Source organism: Triticum dicoccoides, chromosome 6B (genome assembly GCF_002162155.2).
Source record: "Triticum dicoccoides isolate Atlit2015 ecotype Zavitan chromosome 6B, WEW_v2.0, whole genome shotgun sequence".
Lineage (NCBI taxonomy): Eukaryota > Viridiplantae > Streptophyta > Magnoliopsida > Poales > Poaceae > Triticum > Triticum dicoccoides.
The window spans coordinates 74,667,391-74,682,664 of NC_041391.1; the positions used below are offsets into that span (position 1 = coordinate 74,667,391).

The 15,274-nt window shown below is 45.7% G+C and overlaps 2 protein-coding genes across 2 annotated transcripts; both read left to right on the plus strand.

Moving 5' to 3' along the window:
* The first annotated feature begins 4,590 nt into the window (after positions 1-4,590).
* Positions 4,591-9,243, plus strand: LOC119320770. The gene is made up of 5 exons (XM_037594719.1): positions 4,591-5,008; positions 5,124-5,350; positions 5,670-6,218; positions 8,512-8,744; positions 9,216-9,243. The coding sequence occupies exons 1-5, from the start codon at positions 4,591-4,593 to the stop codon at positions 9,241-9,243; spliced, it is 1,455 nt and encodes a 484-aa protein (XP_037450616.1).
* Positions 9,244-12,762: 3,519 nt separating this feature from the next.
* Positions 12,763-14,463, plus strand: LOC119320771. The gene is made up of 3 exons (XM_037594720.1): positions 12,763-13,177; positions 13,320-13,540; positions 13,858-14,463. Exons 1-3 carry the CDS (start codon positions 12,763-12,765, stop codon positions 14,461-14,463), a joined length of 1,242 nt encoding a protein of 413 aa, XP_037450617.1.
* The last annotated feature ends 811 nt before the right edge of the window (positions 14,464-15,274 follow it).

Consider the following 15,274-nt stretch of genomic DNA (forward strand, 5'->3'; position numbering starts at 1 on the left):
GGCGCCATCAAATTTGGTTAACTCCATATGCAGGGAATAAGACGAGTGCTCAACAGTATCCGGAACAGAACAATCGCGGCCAAAAAATTTTCTGGGGGATGGATTGGGTTCATGCGCACCTCTGGCCGGGGGAGGAACATAGATGTTGTGTGATTTTCCCCGGTGCTCGTGGTCGAAGGCCGCAGCGTCGTTGCTCAGATCCGGGGACTCCTTGCTCAGATCCGCCTTGAGTTGCTCCAGATCTAACGCCAGCTCTTCACGGATGCCGTCGGTCCGCGACGACATGAGGTTGTCAAGCATGGTGTTGTTCTCCTTGATGAGCTTGCTCACGGACGAGATCAGCGACTCACCGTGGTCCTTCAGCTTCTGATCCATGTCGTTGGTGAGCTCGTTGGCGCAGGAGGTTATAGACTGCGCGCCCATCCGTGCTGAGACCCTCCAATGCTTGCTGACACCGGCGGTCGCTGAATCGAGTCCGGTGGTGGTGCGGGGGAAGCTCCAGGACGATGGCTCTGAATACCAGATGTGAGGTACTTACTACTACTTCGCTCGATCTAGGGTTTGAGTGTAAGACTGAATGGGAATTTGAATTTAGATAGAGGATTCCTCCCAGCCACCCACACCTCTATCCATCATCACAATACAGCTCGGGCGAAGCCATCCAATTACTAGCCAACTCAGAGAAGAAAGCGTCAACGGCTATATATCGTACACCCGCTCAGCAAGCCACTGGGGAGGCCTCTTGGGCCGGTTCGATCTGGGCCGATTCTAGATCACTGTAAAAGTCTTGCTCTTGTCGGCAGCTGGCGTGCCCTGTTCACCATCCAGCGTATCAGGCGTGCCCCTGTTATCCATCAGGTCGCTGACATAACATTTGAGTAAACTTTAGGATGTGCATGTTGCACCACACAGCAGGCGCAATGCAGACACTCCACTACCCATGACTCAACATATTTCACAAGGCCATGTCAAGAGACAGACGAGCCGAGTCGGACGGCATGTAAATCTCATAAATTTTAGGTATAGTGAATATATTCTTTAAGCATGCACATTGAACAAATTCTTGTCCTGAAAACAAAATTGAAAATTACGAAGAGCAAAATTCGACTACAAGGAACAAAAATATACATATCAAAATCATTCAAAATGTCCATAGAAATAACTCAGAATATAAGGTTGTTGACGTCCATAAAATCTATTATTTAAGAAGTTATTGCGTAGACGACAATAATTGATGACCGGAAGTATTCTGAAATCTGAAAGCGTAAATAGTGAACTGTCCAATACATAAACGCTCACTTGGCTACATAGGAAGCAGGAAGACACCAGCAGGGCTGCAGGGGGTCCAGTTCCGCCGCCAGTAGCTCCTCCACAATTGCCGAATCAGTGGTAAATGGTAATAGGCTTTTTTTGTTTAATTTCAGCCATTGCTTTGGTTAATACCAGTCACTGAGAGTGTAAGATAAAGGAGAAAGAAACAAGTCACTATTTTGTAATACATGCTTCATGTGGCAGTTAGTCAGGGGCCGCCTCCCCTCAGGCACGGAGGTACTTAAGCGCAACGACTCCTCCAACGGGCTATGTCCTTTGTGTTCGGTCCCTGAGGACTCGAACCACATCTTCCTTGTATGTCCTTCGACGCGATTTTTGTGGAGCTGCTTTCGTGAGATAGTGGGTGGTGGTTGGTGCCATGCCAACCTCCCGGATATGTTTGCGGATGTTCTCACATTTTCTAGTACTGAGCGACCCTCCCTATGGGTGTTGGTAGGGTCGCTGTTGTGGATTTTATGGAATGTCCGTAATAAGTTGGTGATTGAGCACATTATCCCGCTTCGCGTGACTGACGCCATATACTAACCGTGTGGCTTTCTACAACTCTGGAGGCCGTTTAGCAAGCGCCAGGACCGCATCTCCATTGACAGGATGATCGTCACACTCCGCTCCTCCGCATTCAGACTTGCTTCGCCGCCTCCGCCGGAGCCGGATTAGCTTATTTATTTGCTTTTGGGGCTTGTTGCGCTGATCCCCCAGCAAGACTTTTGTCTCTCATACTGCTATGTGTGTGTGTCTGTGTGTGATCCGCTGGAGGGAACCTTGCTACCGTTTCCTTATGTCGTGGTCGATGCTTTGTATAATATAAAGCAAGGGAAATCCTTTTTCGTCATACATGCTTCAGTACGCCATCTTTGCATGTGTGCAGCATGTTACTCAAAATTGAGATTGCAGCTCTCCTTTTCTAGTGCAGTACTTTGTGCCTAACCAAGCACTGATTGCCTCTTCCAAAACTGAAGCACTTACAAGCTCCTGATGTAAAACCTGAAACTGATTTCTCGGTGTTCTTGTCTGCAAGCACATCCTGATCCTAGCGTAGCAAACCAGTAAATTGGATGTTTCAGGAAACTGAAATACAGGACTCTGTATATTACCAAATTACTACGGTTAAGGAACAAGTGACCACTTGATCTGTTGCTGATCTCTCAACCAGAGTACTTGCACTGCATACTATGAATCGACTTGAAAGAATAATGAGAGAAAAGCTAATCTTGAGGAGGTTGCAGTTATTTTTTAAGCTAGTCACTTTTATTAAAATTTATTTGCTCCGTAAACTACGTAGAGGCCAGAGTTTTCCCCTTTTCGAAAAAAAAACGCTACTCTGTAAAATTTGGGTCAACATCAAACCATCACCATCCCAATTTCCAGCAACCTACATGCTATTTTCACACAGAGTTTACAACGTAATAACTGATGCAATTATAGGTAACCACGATCTCCAGAAACTCTACTAATCTAGGCAAGTGGCAAGTGACTAAAGGGGTTACAAACGTATAAAGACCAACATGTCTTATTCGACAGGACCGTCCAAGCGCCATCTGCAAATGCCGATTCTTTCGATGAGATTATTAGGCATCTTCATGACATCCGAGCATGCCCCGGTGCAGGGGTCGTATAGTTGCAACACCAGTGATGTTCTGTGAGCAGCACAACCAATAATACAGTGCAAGAGCAGCTTTCCATCATCACGTATCATCAATGGCGTGTAAAAGCACGTCGAGTAAGCCATCGGGATGGTGTACGCCTTGATCCAGGAGACCGCATCGGGATTACTTAGAATCCATATGTTGGCGCGTGGGTGGACAGTCATCTGCAACAACGACTGAATCATGCAAAGGTCGCGGTTGAGCTCGGTCACACGTATCAAGGATGTCTTCTGCCACTCCTCGCCGGCAACCAGTTTTCGTGGGCCTTCAATCAGCTGGTCATTCCATTGCTCGCTCTCGAGGTCAAAGCAGAGTAAAGAGTCCTCCTCGAGGTTCTTGCCTGCTAAAAAGTGCAGGACGCCGTTGATAGTTGATACAGACAGGAGAGCCCCGGTTATTTGGGACCATGACCGGGGGCGGATGCGCCTTCCTCCATCTGGAACCATCTCCTAATGTGAGGACCTCACAAGCCCCGTCGTCGGTGAGGCGCACCACCTTGTAAGCACATGGCTGGCTGGTGGCGCGGCCTAAGCCGAAAGTCGTGAAGTAGGGCGTGATGATGTAGGGATCCTTATCATGCGATCTCACTTCTACTTCAGAGCAGGCCATGAGAGTTCTCCCGGTAGCCGGGTCGAGCACGTGGGCACCTCCGGAAGAACCGCCGGTAACGCAGATGAGGTCGTCAACGCTGGTGCACACGATCCCATTGCCACCCATGCCTTTGAACACCCTCACGACGTTGCCGTGAATGTCCATCACGCGCAGGTCATGGTGTTTGATGGCCGGTGGATCTTCTTCTTTTTCGCCCTCCTCCTCCTCCCTTTCTACTTCTACTACTACTTCTTCCTCTTCCTCCTCTCCGCATTCGCCTTCGCCTTCGTTTTCCTCCTCCTCCTCCTCCTCCTCTTCTTCCTCTTCTTCTTCTTCTTCTTCTTCTTCTTCTCCTTCTTCGTCGTCCTCCTCCTCCTCTTTTTCTTCTTCTTCTTCTTCTTCTTCTTCTTCTTCTTCTTCTTCTTCTTCTTCTTTTTCCTCCTCCTCCTCCTCTTCTTCTTCCTCTTCCTCTTCCTCTTCTTCTTCGTCATCCTCTTCTTCTTCGTCATCCTCTTCTTCTTCTTCTTCGTCCTTCTCCTCCTCCTCCTCCTCTTCTTCCTGGACCGAGGATTTTTCTTCTTCTTCTTCTTCTTCTTGGAACATGGAGCTGGCAACGAGCATCAGGCCCCCGCGCGGCTGCCGATCCGCCGCCGCGGAGTCCGTCTCTGAGATTGACGAATGCTCCATGCCTCCGCCTCTGGTCCTCGCGAGGTTTAAGGTTTGGCGAGATGTTAGGGCTGATCGATCTCTATCTAAATCTAGAACACAACATATACGTAGCGTACACGCTGTACGTGTCATGAGACTCAAACTTGTTTTTTTAAGAATATATACAGAGTCCTATGCTCCAAAAAAAAAAAGCGCAGAGTCCTAAGCCCTAATCAGCTAGCCCTAACCGATCGAGCCCAACAAATCTGCGACTCCACGATCTGTTTTGTATCCACCGTTAGGTTAACGCAGAGATTGGCAGAGATCAGAAAAAGGAAAGGAAAAGCGCCACGATCGATCGATTCACCGATCGATGGAGGACGGCGAGTCGTACAAGTCGTGGGCATGGTGGCTGGACGCGCTGCAGGCGATGAGGAGGACATACTCGATCCCCATGGACGCCGAGGAGGTGAGGATACGCGCGGACATAGATTTCGACAACGCAAGGAGGAAGGTGTGCAGAGCGGAGGCCGAGGAGGCGCGCAGGAAGGATCAGCTGCTGGAGGAGGAGGAGGCGGTGCGGTGTTGGGCGAAGACGGGAGACCCCGAGGCGGAGGCGTACCGGGAGGGGCTGGGCGACTTGCTGCAAGAGATGACCGAGCGGATGTCCTCGGAGGAGAGGGACGAATGGTCGACGACGCCCGACCGGGAGTCCTTCTCGTCTGCTTGCTATCGCCATCAATGGAGCTCGGCGCATCGGAGAGGCGCAGGTAGCTCGTACGAGGACACCAGTAAGTGCTACTAAATTCGATTCCAAACTCTCTCCATCGATCGGAACTTGATTTGCGCCTGTTCAAACATTTGCTTATATAAGCTACAGTACTAAATATCTGTGTGATAATGCAGCGGGTATCCCTGCCATGCAATTTACGGACGCCGAGCCAGAAGATCGTTGGGACGCCCGTCCGACGGGGACTTTGCAGATATTTTCCTTCAAAGTCGCCGCAATAGACGAGGAGCTGCGGTGGCCATTGGAGGTGTATGGCCTGATCGCCATAAGAGACCACCTAGACCGTAGCCGCAATGTTATCTTTGCCCGCGGAAGGGATAACTGCCAAACGATCTCATCCATGGTTCGTATGTTTATGGTGAATGTTGCTTGAAACTTGATTCAATTCCTTCTAAGTTTTGTTCTCCGTGGTGCTCGATTTTCATCTCTTCTTTGTTGTTTATTTAAACGTTGCTTTATTGAACCAGCAAGTTCAACTCATCTTGTGTTGCTTTTCTCCCTTATGGCACTAACACAATCATAATTCATCTTTATTGCCATTTACCTAGAAAAACCTTTATATATAGGCTGGCCATATTTCATGTTTTGTCTTATTAAAAAATGAATCTATACCATCCTTATTTTACAATAGTAATATTTATGTAATTAATTATTCCATGCAGGATCCATATTTAACACTAGCAGGTCCAACTCGTGCTCCAGTGGTGTCTGAGATGTCAAATTCTGTGCGATTCGAGGTTGTGTTGAAAGTCAAGAGCAGCACTAATGAATCTGAAGATAAAGATTTAAGTTTCTTAGCTGCAAAGTTCAGAACATTCTATCCCAATTATTCACGTGTGATTAAGTGGGTTGCCACTAGCAAGCTATCAAGACTAGAGTGGGCATTCGCTGTTCTTGCTAAATCAGTGGAGGCTACAATCAGTATACAAGTTATTCATGGGTCTTGGCTAGATGGTTGTCGAGGTATATTTAGTGCAAGCACGGTTAGTCTAGATGGCCGGAAAGTCCACCTTCTCTCCCTTGAAGATGGCAAGTTGCCAGTTACCACCGATGGTATGATCAATCTTTCACGCAATGTTGCTTGCGTAGAAATTAATGGAAGGCTGAAAATTTCTGTTGCAATAGAATACACAAACGGGGAACAAGTTACTGCAGAAGATGAAACTATTTTTAGGCCTAGGAAATTCGGTACGAGTTGTGCTATCCTTATGGTTCGCTCATGTGAGATGAAAGTCATTGTTCATTGGTCACTTGTTACTACAAGTTAGACCTATTTAAGGTTGCACAACTAATTTGTGATTCCATGATCATTGTTCCTATACAATACATGATGGCAACTACTCCATTTTAAATGTAGGTAGTCATTTAGAAAGCATGCAACCAAACTTCTTAAACTTTGATTTGATAATTATTAGATGTACAATTTACTTCCTATCTCAAACTTCTCAAACATCGAGGCTTGAACTAAGTTTATACATGGGTCTTAACATAGAATATCTTTTAGAAAAACATTGTTAATGTCTTATACTCCAGAAGATTCCTCCGGTGACTGGTTGTTGAAAGTGCATCTCTTAGATATCTCCATTGGGTTTTGTTTATTACTGAAAAATGACAGATGACTAATGTAATATCCCAAAAAACAGGTTATCGTTTTTTGGTTCCGTTTCTAGCTCCTATCTTTTTCTTGTCTTTCATTTGGACTTTAGTGGAGGTGAAACTTGCTAACAAGCTTTGCATATGTTGTACCATCTTTGGTGGATGCATCAATCCCACTTGTGTAAACCAATTCCACTTAAAGCCCTAATTTCAGTATTTGAAATTAGAAACTCTATTCTTGCCTTTAGAAAAGAAATTCCATTGTTGCTCCTGAGATAAAATCCTCCAAATATTGCAAGAGGTCCCCCGGACATGCATGTAAACTCCAAATATCCATCAAGCACACCTACCATGATGCAATTTTTAGAAGTAAAAACATATTATTATTTTCATTGCCCATACGGGGCAATAAACCTCCAAAAGAAATTACCCATCTTAATTATGGAAATTCATCAAACAGATCAAACATGATGTCCACATTGGACTATGTATCCCTAGGCAACGGAGAGGGAACCCTCTTCTGGTTTGTCCCATGGGTTGGCGGCTCTCCACGATGTATGGGATTCCCCAACGTGTTTGCTATCTGCTTGGACTCGATAGCGTTTGTTACGATGGCTAGTGGAACATCTTGTTCCAACGGACGTTTCGGCCGTGGAGACCTTTGAGTGGGCCAACTTGTGGGCGAATTGTTTGGGCACCGTGTCTTAGTGGCTGACCCCCTTAGGGATCTTCTCGTTTGGCTCGGCGTACCATGCCTTATGCCAACGACCGTCTCTGCCATGGACCTTTCCACTATGGAAAGTGCCCTTTCCGCTGAGGATCAAGATTTTTTTTATGCCTGCTATGGAATCGCCTCCCATCTGGGATGGAGGTGCTAATAGACACAACCCTGGTGACGGACTGTGCCTCCTTTGTGGTGTTCTGGAGATGGGGAGACACATCTTCTTCTCCTGCACCGGGGCGATATTCATGGAGCTTTGTTGGTCACGCTCTGGGGCCTGACTGTGACGCCCTTGACCTGGCCGGATTCCTACAAACCTGTGACAACCAGACCGGGAGGAGGAGACCTCTTCTGGCTTTTGGTCGTGGCCCTAGCTTTGACTTTGTGGATGACGAATAACAAGATGGTGATCGAGGGGGTCTCTTTTAGGCGGGTCTCTTATCTATCTTCAAATTCCTTACATTCTTGCAGCATTGACACCTGCTCTCTAGATAGCAGAATTGCGACCGGCTTGGACTCGTAGTGGACGCACTGACTGCTACCATGTGCCGTCTTACCTTGCGGCAGATTGCGTGAGCTTCCGACACTTGGTGGTCTCTTTTTATCTTTATTTTATGCTTTCTTTTGGGCATGTTTGTGCTGTTGCCCTTGCTGAATTCTTAATTTTTAGTGTGATACCTGAACTTGTTATGTGGACATATTGGGTATCTTCAGTCGCGGCGAGCAGGGCACCGAACGGGCGACGAGCCGTCTGGGCTTTTTTATGGAGGTGCCCTGCTCCTCCTAAGGTGCGTGTGTTTGCTTGGCGGGAGGCGACGAACTGTCTGGCCACATGGACTAATAAACATGCTCGTAGCCTTGAAGTGTCTAACTTGTGGCCTGTGTGCGCTACCGAACCGGAGGACACTTTTCATGCTCTCTGCAGATGTCCTCATGCGGTCGCCTTGTGGCAGGCTATGGAGCGGCAATGGAATATTCCGGACATCCGTCGAGTCATGCACACTGGGCCAGAGTGGCTTTTTCATGTGCTCGCGGACTTGTCACCAGAGGAGCGGATGTATACGTTCATGACGATTTGGCGTTGCTGGCATGTGAGGAATGAGATCGCCCACGACAAACGACCACCGCTGGTCAAAGCCTCGACCAGATTCCTAACCAGCTATATCAACTCATTGCTATCCATCCAGGCGTACCCTCATGGAGATCACATCAAAGGAAAAATGGTGGCTGCACCTTTGTACAGCAGGAAATTGTTATCACATGTAGAGCGTGAGAAGCCATCAACACTTGGATGGGAGGCACCGCCGGCCGGCTGGGCTGTGCTCAACATCGACGGGTCCTTTTCTGCCAAGGACGGAACTGCAGGAGTTGGCATGGTCCTCCGGGATGAACATGGAGATATTATTTTTTTCGTCTTGCCGTAAGTTAAGGCAGTGTGCATCATCACTAGAATCTGAACTTGCTGCATGTTCAGAAGGCATCTCCCTGGCTACCCAGTGGTCTGAGCTGCTTTTGTGATTCAAACGGACTGCACAGAAGTGGTAAAACTAATTGAAGGAGGTATTGGCGACCGATCGAAGCATATGATGTTGATCCGCGAGATTACTTCGCGTCTTCGGGAACATGGTGATTTCTTAGTTAAGCTTGTGAGGCGTGAACAGAATGCTGTTAGTCATTTTTTAGCGAACTTTGGTCGAATAAAGAAGCGCACTGCGGTGTGGCTTCATTCTGGGCTGGAAGAGGTTCCGGACCTATGTAATGCAGACATGGCTGCCACTTAATTAATGAATTCCTTTTTCCCTGAAAAAAAAGGGAGGGGCGGAAACACAAAAGGAGAAAAAACATAAAATATGGTAATTGTATACTGTACTACTTTTTCTTTGTCGTGCAGAGTCCTAACCGAAGTACCCAACAAGTAAACCCCATGCGATTTGCAAACCATCGTCGAAGTCATCCACCGAATCCTTTCCCCTATTTTAGCAAAGCCGCTCTCTCTCTCTCTCATCAAAAAAAGGAAAACCAGAGGCGGCGATCGATCGGGCCAGGAGATGGGTTCAACAGACGGCGACCCGTACAAGTCTTGGTCATGGTGGCTGGACGCGCTGCAGGCGATAAGGAGGACATACTCGATCCCCATGGACGCCAAGGAGGCGAGGATACGCGCGGACGCAGAGGAGGCGACGAAGGAGACGGCCGCGGCGCACCGGGCGGCGGCGGAGGAGGCCCGCAGGAAGCATCAACTGAAGGAGGAGCTGGAGGCGGTGCGGAAGTGGGTGGCGACGGGGGACCCTGAGGCGGCGGCGTACCGCATGAAGCGACTGAACGAGGATCACTTGGAGATGTTCATGAGGAGATCGGCGGAGGACGGCGATCCCTACGCGGAGGAGGATCACTCTGACCCGGCGGCTCGCCAAGCCAGCACGTACCGCCGTAACTGGAAGTCTGGAACTACATGTGGGCGGGTCCTTTCCACGGCACCTTCGAGCACACGAGTGAGTATACATATCTTTCGTTGATTCTATATATATATGTGGACTCTACAGTCTCTCTTTCAGTCAATGGATCAATTCTCAACCGAGCTCTCACATGACGATGTATTTGTATGCTTGAGTGCAGCTTCTATCCCGGCCATGCGTTTCACTGACGTGCCAGCTGAGCGTTCTGACGGCCCGGACGAAACCCTACAGATCTTTTCCGTCAAAGTCGCAGAAATAGCAGAGGAACTGCGGTGGCCGCTGGATGTCTATGGCTTGATCGCCATACGAGACAAGCTGGATCGCAACCGCAATGTCATCTTTGCTTTCTCCAGGGATAACGCTCAAACCATCACTAAGGAGGTAAGCATTTTCATTTTCATGTGTGTTGGAGCATGCACACCATAACGAATTTATATTTTCTCCTTCTATTTGAGTTATGCACATGCCAGCATTTTGTGCTATCATCCTCACATTCAATATGTAATCTAATTTTTTTTGTGCTATTTGGATTTTTTTTTATTGCTTCCCTAGGAATCAAGGCCATCCAGGTTTAGATACATGCTTACTGACGAAAAACATCGCTTCTTAATTAGCAAGTTCTGCTTGTGAAATTTCACTTTTTCTTCGTGTGCCTCTAACATATAATTTACTTATACTTGGTACATGATTATATACCAATTGTCAGTTTGTCACGTACAATTTTGCTTTCGTATTTTATAGAACCTTATCTTGTTGAACTAAAACAAATGTAAATATTTACCATCTAAAAACCTATCTATTAATATTTACCTTAACTAATTGTTTCATGCAGGATCCATATTTATCCTTGATAGGTCCAACCCGTGCTGTTGTCTTGTCCAGTGCGTCAGATACTTTGCGATTTGAGGTTGTGCTGAAAGTGAAGGGTACTAATGAATCTGAAGATAAAGATTTCAGCTTCTTAACTAGGAAGTACAGAAGACCGGGAACAAATCATTCGTGTGTGATTAATCTTGTTGGCACTAGCAGGCTTAGCAAACTTGAGTGGACATTTGGCTACCTGGTTAAATCTGTGGAGGCAACAATTAATATACAAGTTATTCATGGGTCATGGCCAAATGGTTGTCAAGGTATATTTACTGCAAGTACTGTTGGTCTTGATGACATGAAAGTCTTGCTGCTCTCTCTTCAAAATGAGAAGTTGCCTTTTAACGTTGATGGCATGATCAATCTTTCACGCCATGTTGTTTCTGTTGAAATCGAGGGAGGGCTGAAAATTATGGTTGCGACAGAAAATGCAGAAGGGAAACAAGTCAGTGCAAAAGATGAAACTGTTTTCACACCTAGAGAGGCCGGTAGAAGCTGTGCTATTCTTAAAGTTTGCTCATGCGTGATGAAAGTCGTCGTTGCGTGGTCAGTTGTTAGCTGGTTTTGATCTCTAGACACAACAATGTACTGTATGGGATCTAGACAAGGTTACATGCCAAACTTGCTATTATGTACTCAATGCTCCTAGATAACAAATAATTACCGCTTTGTTCATTAGATGTTTACTCCCTAGAACTTTTTCGAGCTTTGACTTGTAATATTCAAAAAATAGAGTGGTGACAAAAAAATGGTAGCAATATGTTTGGATAGTATTTGAATTTCCTAACCGAATCTCCAATATAAATACCGCCTAATTAATTATGAGTGTTCGACACAATTATGTCATATATTTGGTATTCTAAGACTCTTGTTAATAAATGCTCATGTTGTGCGCTCGAATCTCTCTCTCTCTCTCTCTCTCTCTCTCTCTCTCTCTCTCTCTCTCTCTCTCTCAAGCAAGACTATGATGAAAACATAAAACATGTCGTCGCATTTTCAATATGTAAGCTTTCAAGTAGGAAAAAAGGGTTCCTTTTTTTATAGGTGACAGGGTGAGGGGGGCGGGGGTCAATCCTAATATAGATGAGTTCATTTCAATTACAAGATATAGAAGTGTCGGCAAAACAAAACAATATTTCTACCTCAAACAGTCCCTCTTCCAACTCAAATTTTAACAACTTACAACCAGATTCAACCAGGAGAAAAGAAGTTATCATCAAACCTACCAGTTAATTAATTAATAAATGACAAACATCTCAAACAGATTCACTTACTTTCAATCAAATTTGGTCACACAAAATACAAAACAGAAAATGAACTTTCAACTACACAAAGCTCTACTTCCAACCCGCAACAATTCAAGGTTTTGACTTGCTTTTCTAGAAGGGGTCACAGATTGTGACCGCCAGCACGGATGTGGCAGCTACAGGAATGTGCTACTAATGTAGTTGATCATCAATTGCAATGCGAAGAAGAGAAATGGTTGCCGAAAATTCGTTTCTGGTCGTGGGAACAGATGAGGCCGGAATCTGAGGGTGCCCCAAGACTAGAGGCACCCGTGAGCTGCATGAATACGTAATGAGCACATGGGTGGCTTCTGTTTCTGCCCAAAATGCAGTAAATTAAGTTTTACAAAACTTTAAAAGGCTATAACTTTTGAAGTACGCATCGGAATTATGATCCATTTTAATTATTGGAGCACTCGCGGAGTCCGTCTCTGAGATTGACGAATGCTCCATGCCTCCGCCTCTGGTGTCCCCCCAAGGTTTAAGGTTTGGCGAGATGTTAGGGCTGATCGATCTCTATCTATAAATCTAAAACACAACATATACGTAGCGTACACGCTGTACGTGTCATGAGAATCAAACTTGTTTTTTTTAGAATAGAATCAGACTTCTTTACAACTGTGCATTGTCCTATGCTAAAAAAAAAAACTGCGCAGAGTCGTAAGCCCTAATCTATGCAAAAAAGAAAGAAAAGAAGAGTCAGTCCTAACCGATCGAGCCCAACAAATCTGCGACTCCGCGATCTGTTTTGGATCCACCGTTAGGTTAATGCAGAGATCAGCAGGGAGCAGAAAGGAAAGGAAAAGCGCCACGATCGATTCACCGATCGATGGCGGACGGCGAGTCGTACAAGTCGTGGGCATGGTGGCTGGACGCGCTGCAGGCGATGAGGAGGGAATACTCCATCCCCATGGACGCCAAAGAGGCGAGGGTACGTTCAGACGTAGACTTCGACAACGCGAGGAGGAAGGTGTGCAGAGCGATGGCAGAGGAGGCGCGCAGGAAGGATCAGCTGCTGGAGGAGGAGGAGGCGGTGCGTTGTTGGGCCAAGACGGGAGACCCCGAGGCGAAGGCGTACCGGGAGAGGCTGGACGGGGAGAAGCTGGAGATGTACCAGAGGATGTCCTCGGAGAGGGGCGGTTGGTCGACGACGCCCGACCGAGAGGCCTACTTCGCTGCTTGCTATCGCCATAAATGGAGCTGGGCGCATCGGAGAGGCGCAGGTAGCTCCTACGAGGACACCAGTAAGTAGTCCCCTACTCACTAAATCCGATTCCAAACTCTCTCCATCCATCCAATTTTTGATTTGCGCCGGCCGGCCGGTTCAAACATTGCTTATAATTAAGCTACAACACTATAACCATCTATCTATGACAATGCATGCAGCGGGCATCCCTGCCATGCGCTTCACCGACGCTGAGCCAGCTTGGAACGCCCGTCCGACAGGGACTTTGCAGATCTTTTCCTTCAAAGTCTCCGCAATAGCAGAGGAGCTGCGGTGGCCACTGGAGGTGTATGGCTTGATCGCGATAAGAGACCACCTAGACCGCAACCGCAATATTATCTTTGCCCGCGCAAGGGATAACTGCCAAACGATCACATCCATGGTTCGTATAAACATCCAATCGTTCAACAGAGTATATATATTATATACATACATATTGCGTGAGTTTATATATGGTGAATGTAGCTTGAAAATTCAATTCAGTGTCTTCTAAGTTTTGTGTACGTGCTCGATTTTTCATATCTTCAGTCACTGACACAATCATGACCTATTTATTGCCATTTACTTACAAAAACCTTTATACTATATAGGTTGGCCATATTTCATGTTTTTTTCTTATTAAATAGGACTATATTAATTTACCACCCTTGTTTTACAAAAACAGTACGTAATACTTATGTAATTAATTATTGCATGCAGGATCCATACTTGACACTAGCAGGTCCAACTCGTGCTCCAGTGTTGTCTCATGTGTCGGATACTGGGCGATTCGAGCTTGTGTTGAAAGTCAAGAGCGGCACTAATGAATCTGAAGATAAAGATTTAAGTCTCTTAGCTGCAAAGTTCAGAACATTCAATCCGAATTATTCACGTGTGATTAAGGAGGTTGCAACTAGCAAGCTATCAAGAATAGAGTGGGCATTCGCCCTTCTCGCTAAATCAGTGGAGGCTACAATCAATATACAAGTTATTCGTGGTTCTTGGCCAGATGGTTGTCGAGGTATATTCAGTGCAAGCACAGTTAGTCTAGATGGCAGGAAAGTCCCCCTTCTCTCTCTTGAAGATGGCAACTTGCCACTTACCACTGATGGTATGATCAATCTTTCACGCAATGTTGCTTGCGTAGAAATCAATGGAAGGCTGAAAATTTCTGCGGCAACAGAATACACAAACGGGGAACAAGTTAATGCAGAAGATGAAACTATTTTCAGGCCTAGGAAATTTGGTAGGAGTTGTGCTATCCTTATGGTTCACTCATGTGAGATGAAAGTCATTGTTGCATGGTCAGTTGTTACTACAAGTTAGACCTATTTAAGGTTATACATAACTAATTTGTGATTCCATGATCTTTGTCCCTATACAATACATGATGTCAGCTGCTCCATTTTAAATGTAGATAGTCATTTAGAAAGCATGCAACCAACCTTCTCAACATCGAGACTTGAACTAAGTTTCTACATGGGTCTTAAATTTAATATATTTTAGAAAAATAATGTTAACGTCTTATATTCCAGAAGATTCCTCTGGCGACTGGTTGTTGAAAGTGCATCTCTTAGATATCTCTATTGGGTTTTCATGATTGCTGAAAAATGACTGAGGTGACTAATGTAAAATCCCAAAAACCAGATTACTGATTTCTGATGCTGTTTTTAGCTCTTATCTTTTTTTTGTCTTTCATTAGGAGTTTAGTGGAGGTGAAACTTGTAAACTTCTACCCCTATCACGCTTTCCATATGTTGTACCATCTCTGGGATGCACGATCCCACTTCCGTAAACCAAATCCACTTAAAGACCTAATTTCGATATTTGGAATTAGAAACTCTAATCTTGCCTTTAGAAAGAAATCATGTTGTTCCTCCTGAAATATAATCATGCAAAAATTGCAAGAGGTCCCTGGGACATGTATACTCCAAATATCCAACAATCCCACATACCACAATGCATTTTTTGGAGGTAAAATCAAATTTATTATTGGCCAATGGGGCAATAAATCTGCAAACATACTTACCCGTCTTTAAAATTCCCTGTGAGCACAGGGAAGGGTCTCAGTTACGGAAATCCATCCAACATATCAAACATGAGATCCACATTAATTGAAATCTCCGTATCAATAGGC